The sequence below is a fragment of the Ambystoma mexicanum genome, chromosome 11 (genome assembly GCF_040938575.1).
Source record: "Ambystoma mexicanum isolate Mex_15411 chromosome 11, UKY_AmexF1_1, whole genome shotgun sequence".
Classification (NCBI taxonomy): domain Eukaryota; kingdom Metazoa; phylum Chordata; class Amphibia; order Caudata; family Ambystomatidae; genus Ambystoma; species Ambystoma mexicanum.
In genome coordinates, this window is record NC_090934.1 from 420,697,156 (window position 1) to 420,710,299 (window position 13,144).

Here is a 13,144-nt window from a genome sequence, read left to right on the forward strand (position 1 = left end):
CCCGCTATCCCTATTAGAAGGTGGCACACTAACGGCCACCTAGGGAGAGCTTGCCCTGATGGGTCAGGGCGTGCTTCTTGTGAGTCACAGCCTGTATATTTTGCAATACCAGTACGGATGAGTATGCTACTCTGTGTGTAAAATATTTACTCCTTCGCCCGTTCATTTGTGTTAAAAAACGAAGTGATAACGGTAGGAATGCAATAGAAGTTCCTATAGCCTGAAGCTATTCCCTAGGTGTTATTGGATGTCCTGATCAAGGCCCAATTGAATACAGTTAAAGAAGACCACCAAGGATGGGCGGTTCCTCACTAAAGGGCTGTAACACCATGTGTCGACCGAACATTGCAGGTTAAAACATCCCTTCATAATACAAGTGGAAAGAAAAAGGATTAGAACTTTGCTGCTGGGCAATGTAGGAACACAAACCATTTTAATGACAATTAACTAAAGAACATCTGATTTAACTATCATTCATGAAGACCAATGAAATACTCTGTTGGCGGCCCACAAATGTATATGGTTGTGTTCCCATACCCACATAAACCAATATGAAAAATGTGCTAAACAATGTTGTTTGCATATAGAGCACTTTCTTCAGTACTAACCCCACAATGCACTGATGCACTTTATCTGCAGAGATATCTGATCGCTCAGTAGTCTGCTCAATGATTCATTTCTGTTTTATGGTGCATGTATGAACTCCCTCCTGTTTTTTTTTTTTAAATATATAGTATGAAGCTCTCACCCCAGGATAGGTGACGGTAGTTAGAAAATTACAATTGCATCTATACCGCATGTATACCAATCCACCATCAGGGCTGTTGATGAACAGTTATATTAGAGTGCATGGTAATATTGCATTTATACTTAATACTTTCAATTGAATAAAGTTCATAGTGCTTTCGATTGGGTATCCTGCTGTACATACTGCATAAAATACTGGTAGCATGAAACACTGCCCCGATCACAGCTGTGTGTTTCAAGTCTTCTTTCCCCCCTTCAAAAAAGTCCACTATATAGTGGGCACTCCCAGCACGCAATTTAGCAAAATAATATGCATCAATATCTATTGCCTGTCTATCACATGGCATGTTATTATGCATAAAAGAACCCCTAATATGTGGTCTAATGTAATAACACGGACAGAGAATACATCATACTACTCCACAAGTAGACACACAACTAAAAGGACTATGTGCCATGCAAAATTGCATGTAAACACTTAAAGCACAGTACTGCAAACAATAGACTATATGTGCAAAACCGCACGTAAACTGCTTCTCTAAGGTGTCCGAGTGTCAGGTGTAAGTGCCTAAAAAAAAAAAGTTTTGTTCAATCCTTTCACATATTAAATCCAAAACAGACAAATATGTAAAATGTCTCTGTGCTGTGCAAAATTGCATATACAAATGTTAAGCACAATACTGTAAACAATCGACTCAATGTGCATGCTTCTCTAAAGTGGCTAAGTGCTAAGCATGAATGCCTAAAAGAAACGTCAATCCAATGCTATGTATATATAAATAATGGTTTACATTTTGTGTATTTTATGTGTATTTTGCTAAGAAATTCAATCAATTTGCTAATGAGCATTCAAAGCACAGGTATTGTGCATTAATTACATATCTGCACGTACTCCACATATGGCCAGAGGTTTCCACCAAGAGGAAGGGATAGCTTGATACTTGCATGGTTTTTTGTTGTCATTTCCCTGTATATGGAGTAAAGCCCACCTGGCAACAAACGTTTTTGGGGACGACCCATTATGATAGACCGCCTCTTACATACATAAAGAGGTACATGGGCTGGTCATATGACCTCACACCCAATTCCCACCCCTAAGGTCCTCAAGGAAAAAATAAAATATCTATTTTGATGAGTGGAGAAGGGGGTTAAAAAAAAAAATAAGACAGACAAGTAGAATGATGGATTTTACAATGGTGAAAGAATTACCACTAGCCTATCCACGGGATTAACAGAGAAGACATTATAAGAATGAGGGGTAACTTTGGGGTAGCCCTGCCTTAGAAATGAAGCAGGACTCTTAAAGCAGAGCACATACAACACACAGCCACGCTCAGACTAATCCTGGCTAGGAGGAAAAAACAATACCCAATAAAGCAAGCAAAAAGCCCAAGGGGCTACCTCGTGTGGTAAAAACGTGGGCTTATCACCCAACATCAGTTTAGCTGGCTAAAAAAAGAACATGGTTAGCCACATTCGGTGGCAGTGGGCTATCAGACTTTAGGATTCATATGGCTCTGGTGTTGAAAACAATTAAATAGAATGGACTACCACCCCAAAGAACTGAAAAGATGAGCTAGAGAAAGGACTGGCCTGTTTGCCAGACAGAGTAAAGGCAGAGTCATAAAAATCAAATCCTGGAGAGGTTGAATACCAGTACTTTTGTTGTGTTCATGTGATTTGATATGATTTATACCGCAGTCCACTGACCCTGGGGCTTAAAGGCGCCGACAAATAAACATTTACAGAAATAAAGAGCCCAGATATTGAGCCCAGCATCTAAAAATAGACATCACAAAGAAAATAAAAAAACTGCGTGTGTGTTATACAAGCATACATGATGAATAAAACAGGCCAGTTCAAAACAATTCTTAACTTAGTAAAGGAGAGCATATGCTGCCTGTGGTTCTATTAAAAAACAAACAAAGGTAAACTACAACCAATAACACACATCAGTGTTGTCAGTTGAACACCAGTTATTGAACTGTATTCTACAAAGAACTTTCAAGTCTTGGGTTCTAATACAGTTAGGGCCCACTTTTTGGTTGAGCCAGGCTAAGATTTTTTTCTTCAGTGACTTGCTTGATTCAAATTCCAAGAGCGTGGCAACATTTGTAATAATGTTTCTAGAATCCAAAACAAAGTTCCTTAAATTGGGATCCCCAATTTCTGCCATCGTAGATTTTATTTGGCGAACATCCTTGAAAATTGAGGGAGCAGATGATGTAGCAGGCTTAGAAGGAGGCGGAGTACCCTCCAGTAGGACTTCATCCACAGGACAAAGAACAGGAAGAGCTACCTTTGCCTGCGAAAACAATCCCTTATGAGGAGACTCTAAAAAGTCAGTTTGGTAGTCCTGATGGGAACCATTCTGGTGGAAAGGGGGTGAGGGGGTTTGAGAAAACGTTTCCATTCCTTTAAGTTCCATTTGACTAGGCTTCTGCAAGTTTGTCAGATGTAATACAAGTTTATTAGGGCCTACAGAAACCACACACGCCTGAAAATCCTCAATGCTTGGGCATGCAGCAAGGTCCCGCAGCATGAGATCCTTCAGAAGCCAATTTTCTAGTACCTTGAAATCACCTCTCCCCTTAACAGTGCTTTCCACAGCCCCTTCTTCCGATTGCTCCCCTGATTTATTGGGCCGAGCTGACAATATCTGGGACACCCATAGGCTCATAGCCTTCTGGTTTATCAAGTTCCTTGTCCTCTGATAACTCCCCAATTACCTCCCCATAAACATCATGAGAATCAGACACCTTTATCAGGGATTGCGTTGATGTGGGAGGAAGGGGACAGACAACTCTGCCCTCACTCTTGTAATCTTTAATGGCAAGCAGGAGGTTAGTGAGCAGAAGGTGTTCATTCCGGAGCTTTTGTCTCCTTTTAGCACTTTGTGCTAGGACTTCTGACAAATGACTACTACTACTGTGGAGAGCCAAGGGTGAAGATTGAAACGAGAGTTCCATACTACCCACAGTATCGGACTGATTAGTGGAGGGCTCAGACTCAGGGCTAGGGACAGTTTAAATTTCCATAAGCAGGTCTGTACCCTTATTCCTGCCATACATGGTTTGTAGCTCAGTAGCTGGCTAACCACTAAGGAAAGTGATTTTTAAATGGTTTAATGGTTTGAAGGACCAAGATGCCGAGGAGCATGGCCACAGTTGTAGAACAGAGGATAAGAAGCGCTTACCACTGTAAGCTGCACGGAGCCCACCGGTGCTCCGAGCATGTAGTTGAGTGAGGGCTCAGTGACGATGCTACCAATGCTCCCACGGACATAAACCAAAAGGTAGGACTCCTGACAGCAGATCAGCGACCCACAGTCTACAACCCCGACACAGACGTTAGTGCCCTTCTTATGCTAGGGATCACTTACTGCGAGGGGCTGGAAACACACGAGGCAAAGGACGCTGCAGACCTCGCGGCCGGTCTCGGAGCTACACCGCCGCGACGTTCGAGGAAAGGACACTGCTCACGAATGAGCCACGTCATGCTGCATCGCCTAGAACGGCCACCCCCGACTGCGGTCAGACATTGGCAGTATGGATTGACAGTGATTGGGTGACATTTATTTGAAGCGCATGCACACAGACTTACCTGGTTTCCTCCACTTTTGGGGTTGACGAACACGAGCACTGGCTTCATGAGCGCTGATGGAGAAGGCTTCACTATGAAGGGTCTCCACCTCACCTCCTAGACCACAAAAGACATTGGTATGAACAGGAGCTGCTGTATTTGAATGGCTACACTTAAGATTAAATCTGCATTTAACCATCCTCTAGTTCCTCTACACAGACCTGGGCAACTCATTGCTCAAACCACTCAAATTACTGGATCGGTATTGGAATATTGTGCAAAACTTGAGGACTACCACAATCTGAAAAGTACAGCTAGGATCCCTGCTCACAAACCCAATGCAGTAGAACAATTTCCCCATGCAGATGAGTGCTGCCAGCACACACCCCGTACTCACCCCCAGCCCCCGATAAGCATTACTTTTCACAGACTAATGATTCTAGGAGGGGCAATAGTGTAAACACAAAAATACCCATAGAGCCACAGCGCTAAAGGTTAGCGCACAGATGAACCACTCACAGAGGCATAATTGCAACACACCTCGCACAGCCAGAATCAAGCATTCATGAGCACTAACGGATGGATTAACATACTTCATACACAAGACCTATTGGATTGGCAACTGCACGCAACACAATTTCACTTTATGAAAGTGCAAAGTCTTACTAAGCAGGACCCTTCCAAATAGAGTTCTAGCTCCTTTCTGATCCCTCTTCCCATACAAAATGTTCCCACTATGCCATCAGCACCACACGCCGTCTTGTTCCCATCTTACCTCTGCGCCTTTTTTACTTGATTTCCTCTTGAACGACGTCCTCTTTTTCTTTTTACTGGATTTTAAAGAATTCTAAAGTGTAAAAGAAAAGGAGGATTAGCAAGTCATAAAGCAGGTGTAGGGTAAGGCGGCAAGATGGAAGTCTTACTGATGGTCCAAAGGAGAACATTTCCTGCATGATACTCTCCTGAAGTGGGAAACACACCAACATAGTGAACAGAGCATGCATGGGGTCAAGTTGACTGCTCCTTCATTGCAGCAATGTAGAGAGATACCTACACACACACACACACAATTAAATGTGCATACTTTAGTACCATTTGACACCAGCCACCACCCCATCCCTCTTGGGGTTCACTAGGCTTCCCTTGGGAAGCATACTGCATAGTAATAAAGTTTGCACACTTCAAGATTACAAGTAAATTACTTCTCTTGGCTATACATTATGGTATCTTCATACTCTGAACACCTCCAACCACAGGAATGATCCTGAAACACTTGGAGACCTCTTCCAAGAACATTCTCGTTTGGCGTCGTCTTCATTAAAAATGTATCTAAAACATGTAAGTAACATATGTGTGCTGCTTTACCTCCATTCACAAGCCAGTACACTCAAAAAGTGGGAAAAACACTGTAAAATAAAGAATTGCAACGATAAACTGACACTTGAATGCTTGTCGCGTTAAGGCAGATAAACTGCTCCATTATCCCATCATATAGTGCAGGGAAACTATCCTTTGCGCCCATTCTCAAGGCGAAGATAAATGGCATCAGCCCACCATCGACTTTGTAGGTCTCTGGACGCGATTACTCTGGGGGAGGACAGAGGAAGGTATATAATTCGAACAGGAAGGAGACTACAATTACACGGAATTAACTTACCTTTACTGTCATAGAAAATCACTGGAGAAGGGGGGGTGGGGGGCCCTTGCGTGGGAATGGGGCCAGGGGGGGTGGGGGGCCCTTGCGGGGGAATGGGGCCAGGGGAGTGTAAAATCGGGACTAAAAAAGGGAGGGAAACCCTTTTTTTTTTAAACCACCATGAAAAGGGATTGCGAATATCCAGTTACATTTCATAGTAGTCCAGGCAATGTTGTCTTGCAAAATGTCGGACAGACTTCCATGTCGGTGCTTTACCCATTCACGAGAAAAGTAGCTATAGCCCCATTTCCCCTCGTTTAACATGATGGACGTTAAAGAGGTTGCTCCGCTTTCTCATAAGCATTTTAAAATCCAGAATAAAGACAATATTTCAATTGGGATTGCAGAGGCCCTGGAACTAGGTTTAGCCATTTCATAATTTGCACAATGGGTTTTGCTTTGGCACATGTTCTTAGTCTCATTTGAAATCTTTTCGAATCCTTTAACATTCAGAGTACACGGTTTGCAATCGGTGTCACAGCCAAAGAGATGCAAAACATCCTTGACCCAGCCATCGAATTTATTTGTAGAGCGCTTGGGTAATGGCAGGACGGTTGTATTACCTGTGGTGTGAGGAGATTAAAGGGGTCTTCTAGCTGGTCCCTCAGCCTCCCCATGGTTCCCTCCAACATAGCAGAGGCTTCTCCAACACCCACGGTTAAATGAAACTCTGGAGATAGGTAACCTCTACTATCTATTAAGGGGTGGGCCTAAAACACTGAAGCCTTCGCTAGCGAACCCCTTCTGGTACATCCTAAGGGGTACCCACTGTGCTGGCACTTAATGTGGTACGTATCCTCATCCATGAAAACACAAAAAGGGTGCTGTTTTCAAGTGTGAATAACAGATCTGCCTCTGTGAAATCTTAATAAAGGGTCTATTTTCTGTTGTATACTGGAGGCTGGCACTAAGGAAGGGCTTTAACATAATATAATATGGCATTTGTATAGCACCTATTCCCATTGGTATGTCTCAAAGCACTGTAGGTGAATGCCCTCGAGGGACGGAAGTCCATGGAATGGGAGAATCACAAGGGGAGTATAGCATGCTTGTGCATTTTAGCCAAAACGAAGGAAGGTAGGGGTGGCGAAGTCCCTCCGAGTGATCTATGTTGAGCTGACATGTGGATGGGTGCTGTCAGGTGAGTGAGAGATTGTGCACGTTCAGGAGACATAATGTGATGGTAAGGTTTAAGTTACTTAACTGTAACTGTTATTCTCCAGCATGGGTCTGGCATGGTTTCACATGCTCGTGAATATTCCCCGTTGTCAGGCTGGGAATCCTCGGTAAAAGAAAAAACATTCACTTTCACTTAAAAACTGTATTTCTGCTTTAAACCAATCACTGTCCTCTGGGTCAAACTGCCCCCATCCAATGACAGTCCTCTCCCTAAACCCCTACTGTGGCAGCCATCTTCACATTTGGTAAGCACGTAAAGTGGTAGTATGACAAAGAAGAGCCGCAGAGAGGGACGGTGGGAGGATTCACATGTAAATCCATGCCAGACCCATTCTGGAGAACAATAGTTACAGGTCAGTAACTTAAACCTTCTCCAGCATGGGGTCTGGCATGGATTCACATACTCATGAATAACGCATACATAGCAGTACCACATTACACAACCAAGGGAGGTGGCAAGGATCAACACAAGCAATTAATTCATACCTCCGGAAGAATCTCACCTCAAGCAAACATGTTGCGTAGCACTGTTTGACCGACTGTCTACGCAGTGACGGTGTGCGTGGACCCAGGGCCGGTCTTAGACCAGATTGCACCCCAGGCAGGAAGCATTGTTGGCGCCCCACCACAAAAATGACAACCAAAAAAATGGTATGCTACAAATGTTGTAGATAGGACACTCGATAAAGAACGAGATGGAAATACAAATGCAATAGAAAATGCATACATTAGATACTAGGTGACACTCTTAGAATGTTAACTGTATTATGTGTTCAAAATGTAACTTTTCTTGACTCTGCCCTTGCAAATTGAAGCACAGCATCGGATAGATCCAGGGATTGGCCAACGTCATTTTCAATTGATAAAATAGCAAGTGATGTCAGTCTTTCATTGGCGCCACAGTTATCCATTTCTCTCTCTGCATATCTTTGTACTGTAGGTCTATTGGTCTATGTGTCTCTCTCTCATACTTAGTCTAACCATCTATATTGCCAAACGTCTGTTTCATCATCCACCATCCAGCTAATCTCTGACCACCCATCCACCTCCGCCCCCCACTCATCCATTATGTGAGGGCAGTACTCCGCGAGAAGGAAAGGATGAGCTTAGGCGAGGTGATATGATATATTTTATTTATATCGCGCTCATACACAAGTGCATCAGAGCGCGACGAGGCAACGGAGGGGACCAAGGGAGGAACACAATCCTACTAGGCCCAGTGTTATTGAGAATGCCCAAGTGCAGGGGAGAGGGAAGGGGGAAAGTGCAAGGGAGAGGCGGAAGTGATGAGCAACGGATAAAACAATAACGACTGGTAGTGCAGCCAACAAGGTGGCAAGTGCAAGGTTTAAAGCACAGACAAGGAGTGTCTTATAAATTCAGGTAAGGGGACTGTAGGATTACAGATACAGACCCAAGTGTGAGGGTAGCCCGGAGGCAGTGCGGATGTGTGGCTGGGTGGGTGGGTATGGACCTGGGCCCGAAATTGGAGGGTAGCCAGGCGCACGGAGCCGAAGCAGATCAGCAGGGTAGAGGAAGATCAAAGTCAGAAGCCAAGAGGAAGGTCTTCAGGTGCTTCTGGAACTGGAGATGATTCTCCTCAAGTTTCAGAGTGGCAGAGAGGCTGTTCCAGAGGGAGGCCCAATCCGAGGAAAGAAATCTACCCCCAACTTGTTTGGAGAAGCGACTGACCCTGAGGGAGTTGGAGGAGTAAGAGCTTTCATCCACTGGGAGCCAATGAAGAGATTTCTGGGCTGGAGAGATATGATCCCAGGGCTTGAGGACAAGGACACGTCTTACAGTCCTGTTCTGGATGAGTTGCAGAGGGCAGATTTAGAAAGAGGCTGTTACAGTAGTCTAGCCTAGAGAGAACCAGAGCTCTAGAGACAGTAAGCTTCTGGGGGAAGGAGAGGAAAGGAAGAATACCCCTGAGGAGGAGCAGTTGGTAGTTTGACTTAGAGACGTCAGAGATGTGAAGAGAAAAGGAGTGTGGAGTCGAAGATGACCCCAAGGTTCTTAGCCTCAAAGGTGGCAGCAGGAAGAGGGCCAAGGGAGGCCAGCAAGAGTGACAGGGAAGGAGGGTGCAGGTGTGCCTATGAGGAGAATCTCTGTCTTACTGGCATTAAGGCAGAGATCATTGGCGGCACACCACTCCTGGATGGCAGACAGACAGATGAGAGAGGGAGAAGAGGGGGCGGAGGTAAGCCTGAAAACGAGATGAGTGCACTGAAAGGTGGAGCAGAGAGCGGCAATGCAGTGAGCAAGGGGTGACAGGTATTGGTTGAACAGCCAGGAGAGAGGTTAGACCCCTGGGGAACACCACAAGTAGAGAGATGTTATGCTCACCTGGTCTCTGCGGGGGTGTCGAATGCAAGCAGGGTCAAATGGTTTGTTCTCCAGCATAGTTTAGCTCCATTCTCTAGCTGTTTTGCCCAGGTCCCCTTGTTCCTGCTTGAACTGGCCTGGATTCGGCTCCTGATGGGAAAACAGAATAGATATAAAGGGCTGGCGCCTTCCTCAGTGGACCCTTCCCTTGTGTCCCCAGACAGGAGTCCTTCTGGATACCCAACGCGGTGTTTGCTCACCTTGGTGATAGTTATGATGTGATCTCCTTCCTGCTCATCTTGGCAGGGGTGCAATGTTGCTCTTCTGAATCGAGTTGCTGCACAGATTCCGGGAAAAGGTCCTTCTGGATCTAGTTGCTCCACTGATCCGTCACGAGGGCACTAGGATAGAGTTGCGCCACTGATCCGGTACTAAAGGGGAGTCTTTCTTTGTTCAAATAAGCAATGAAACCACTGTTTGTTATTCGCTGTTCCCTTGCCAATATTCTCTAATTCCCGTCTCTTCTCTACCAACAGATTCCGGATATAGGATAGCGTGTGAACAGTAGAAGCGCAGAAGATGATGCCACGTGGAGCGCTGGATGCTGCTGAGGGCATGTGCTCGCGAGCTTCTCTTCTGCAACTAACCGTGTTTGCTTTTCTTTCTTCCCAGGTGCCGTGGCTATGCAGAAGACTGAGCGGAGCGTCAGAAAGGTGCCAGAGGCTGCATCAGCTGTTGTGCGGAAGGAAGGTGGCCGCGGAAGGAAAAAGGTTGCGTGCTACTGCGGATGGCGAAGATTCCCAGGTAAGTGTCAGGTAAGCTGGGAACCTTGCGTGCGGCTGGATTCTAGAAGATCGTGGACCGCTGTGGATACCAAAGGCCACTGGATAAGCTTCAGGCAAGCTGGAATCCGCACGTGCTCACAGGATTGCTTCAGATGTCAGCGGAGAGCGTTCTGCTGCCATGGCCAGTTCAACGCGAAGCGTCCGACAAGGCCTGGGCGGGGTTTATATAGCCAGGCCCGGCCACACCCAAGATCGTTGGAGCACGTTCTGCTGGCCATGCCCATACTTGCCACACCTTATTCTAGAAGATTGTTCAGGCCTGCAGACAGCCGCTGTCAGTTGTTGAAGGCTTCATACTATGAGCCTGGTGCCAAAGGCGCCAGGACAGGGTCCATGTGGGCCTCCCTTGATCTTTCCTGTTATCAATCCGGGCTGGGCGTCTAAGGCCCAACATCCCGAGGGCAGGATCATATTGTCTCTCGGAGGTGCTGGTCATGACAGAGTGAGATCGAGGAAAGGAAGGACCCAAGCTGGAACTGGGAGGGTCGATCAGAGGGAAGAGGTCAGCCAGGTCAGGGCTTGATCGGTGATACCCAGGTTATCACGGAGACGGTTGAGCAGAATGGCATGGTTGACCCGGTCAAAGGCAGAAGAGAGATCAAGTAGGAGGATGACAGAAGGGATGTTAGAGTCAAGGTTGGAGACCAGGTCTTCCCAGATGTTCAGGAGAGCAGTTTCCGTGCTTCTAGCAGCTCTGGAGCCAGACTGATGGTCATGGAGACAACCAACAGAGTCGGTGCGAAGATTAAGCTGCAAGACGGCAAGCTTTTCCAAGAGTTTGTCCAGGAAAGGAGTGAGAAATCGGGCAGGAGGTGTCAGCTTTGGGTTTCTTGAGAAGAGGGTCACAAGAGTGCTTCCGAGGCGAGGAGAAGGCTCCCGAGGCAAAGGAGTGATTACAGAAGTCGGCCAGAGCTGGAGTAAGGGTGTCAATGTGGTCCTTGATGGTTTTGGACTAACAAGAACCTGTTTTGACGAGACTTTCATAAATCCGACTTGTCTGGAAATCTCGACACGGGAGAACAGAGGAAAAGATGAGGAGGGCGGCCAGAGGTATCAGAGAGAAGGGGGAGGTGGAGGAGAGCACGATAGGGTGGACAGGATGCCCCGTTTTCTTATTGATGAAATGAGGCCAGGGCCATGCAGAGGGCCTGGGAGGCGACAGAAGAGGTAGAGAATGCAGCAGGGCTGGCCAGCTTCTTGCAGAATTTAAAGAGTTCGGCCGAGTTGTTAGATGCTGCAGACATGCGTGCTTGGCTATGGGCTCTCTTCTTAGTGTGGAAAAATGAGCTGGTATTGCCTTTGGAGCAGGCAGCAGGCCTGTTTGTCAGAGGATACACAAGAAGCCTCCCATTTCCGCTCAGCCACCCTACACTTACGTCTAAGGGTAACTAGGTGAGATTCGTACCAAGAGTTGCACTTGGCTTTGGGCTTCAAGCGGATCCTCATGATGGGGGCAAGAACATCAAGCGTATCAGAGATAGAGGAGTAGAGCATGGAAAGGGCTGTGTCGGGATGCGAGTCAGCCTGAGGTTGAGGAGGGAGCGAGCAAGTGGTAGCGAAAGCCTCAACTGACACACGCTTCATGGACAGGATGTCCGAGAAGGTAGGTGGAAGTATTGGAGTTGGCTTGGCCTAAGGGGTAGCGAGGGAGAGATGGGAGGAAAGGAGAGAGGAGTGGTCAGAAGGATAGAGAGGGGGTGGTCTGAAGAGATGAGAGCATCCAGAGTGTGCCCTGTAGAGTTTGTTTGTTTATTTATTTGATATAGCGCACAAAACCCAGAGGTAACAGGGCGCAACAGAGAACAGAGAAGTAAGTATACATAAAGACTTGGTTACAGGGTAGGAAACAGTTGAATGGTGAGCACAGCATTACATTACTTACAGGGTCTGTTAAGTAAGCATATATACAAATATACATACAGTATTGTACATTTAGCAGGTCAGTTTATATACATATATACAGTGAGGTAGGCTAGGTGCAGGGGCATTGTTCAGTCATGGGATCGTTGGAGCGTAACCAGGTGAGGTTGTTTCGCCTAAAACTGTAATAGGATTGGTCAGTTCTGATGTTGAGAGGGAGGGCATTCCAGTGTTGGGCTGCCATGACAGGGAAGCTGCTACCGCCTGTTTTTTTTCTGTCTGAATTTGGGTACCTGTAGGCAGTAAGCGTTGGTCATCCCCGTGGGTCTGGTGGAGGTTCTTTTTACTATTCTGGTTGCCAGGTGGGGGGGGGGGGGGCAGCGTTGTTTAAGCATTTGAAGGCGAGTGATGCTGTTTTGAGTGAGATGCGGTCGCAGATTTTGAGCCATGTGTGTTCTCTTCTTTTGTTGGATATGTGTTCCTTGTGTGGTAGGTTAAGGGGTGTCCTGAGTGCGTTATTTTGCAGAGTTTGGAGCTTGTCTGTTATGCATTTGTTGGCTCCTAGATACATGGCATTGCAGTAGTCGAGTCTGGATAGTATTAAGGCATTGGCGATGGTAATGCAGCTAGCTTGGGAGAGGAATGCTCTACTTGCCCTGATGAGCTTGCACTTGTAAGCGGTAGAGGATGCTAAAGAGTTCGCTTGTTTTTTTAGTGACATTGCTGAGTCAAGGTGAAAGCCTAGAGTTTTCACTGTTTTGGCAACTGTGATAGTGTTGCCGTCTATGTTGAAGGCCTTGTAGTCAGGACTGAGTTTTTGTAGGTTGATGTTGGATCCGAGGAGCAGTATTTCGATTTTCTCATCATTCAGGCATAGGCCGTGTGTGGCCATCCATGCCTGAAAGATGAG

The 13,144-nt window shown here is 46.2% G+C and overlaps 1 protein-coding gene across 17 annotated transcripts in view; it reads right to left on the bottom strand.

Annotated features, from left to right (window-relative positions):
• The window catches only part of DGKZ (diacylglycerol kinase zeta), a 1,700,725-nt gene that overhangs the window by 762,571 nt on the left and 925,010 nt on the right, over positions 1–13,144 (bottom strand). For all 17 annotated transcript variants that reach the window (XM_069623235.1, XM_069623234.1, XM_069623231.1 and 14 more), the window contains 2 exons: positions 5,105–5,176; positions 4,351–4,446 (listed from right to left, as the gene is read on the bottom strand). In XM_069623235.1, coding sequence (XP_069479336.1) covers positions 4,351–4,446; positions 5,105–5,176 — 168 coding nt within the window. The remainder of the gene's footprint in view (positions 1–4,350; positions 4,447–5,104; positions 5,177–13,144) is intronic.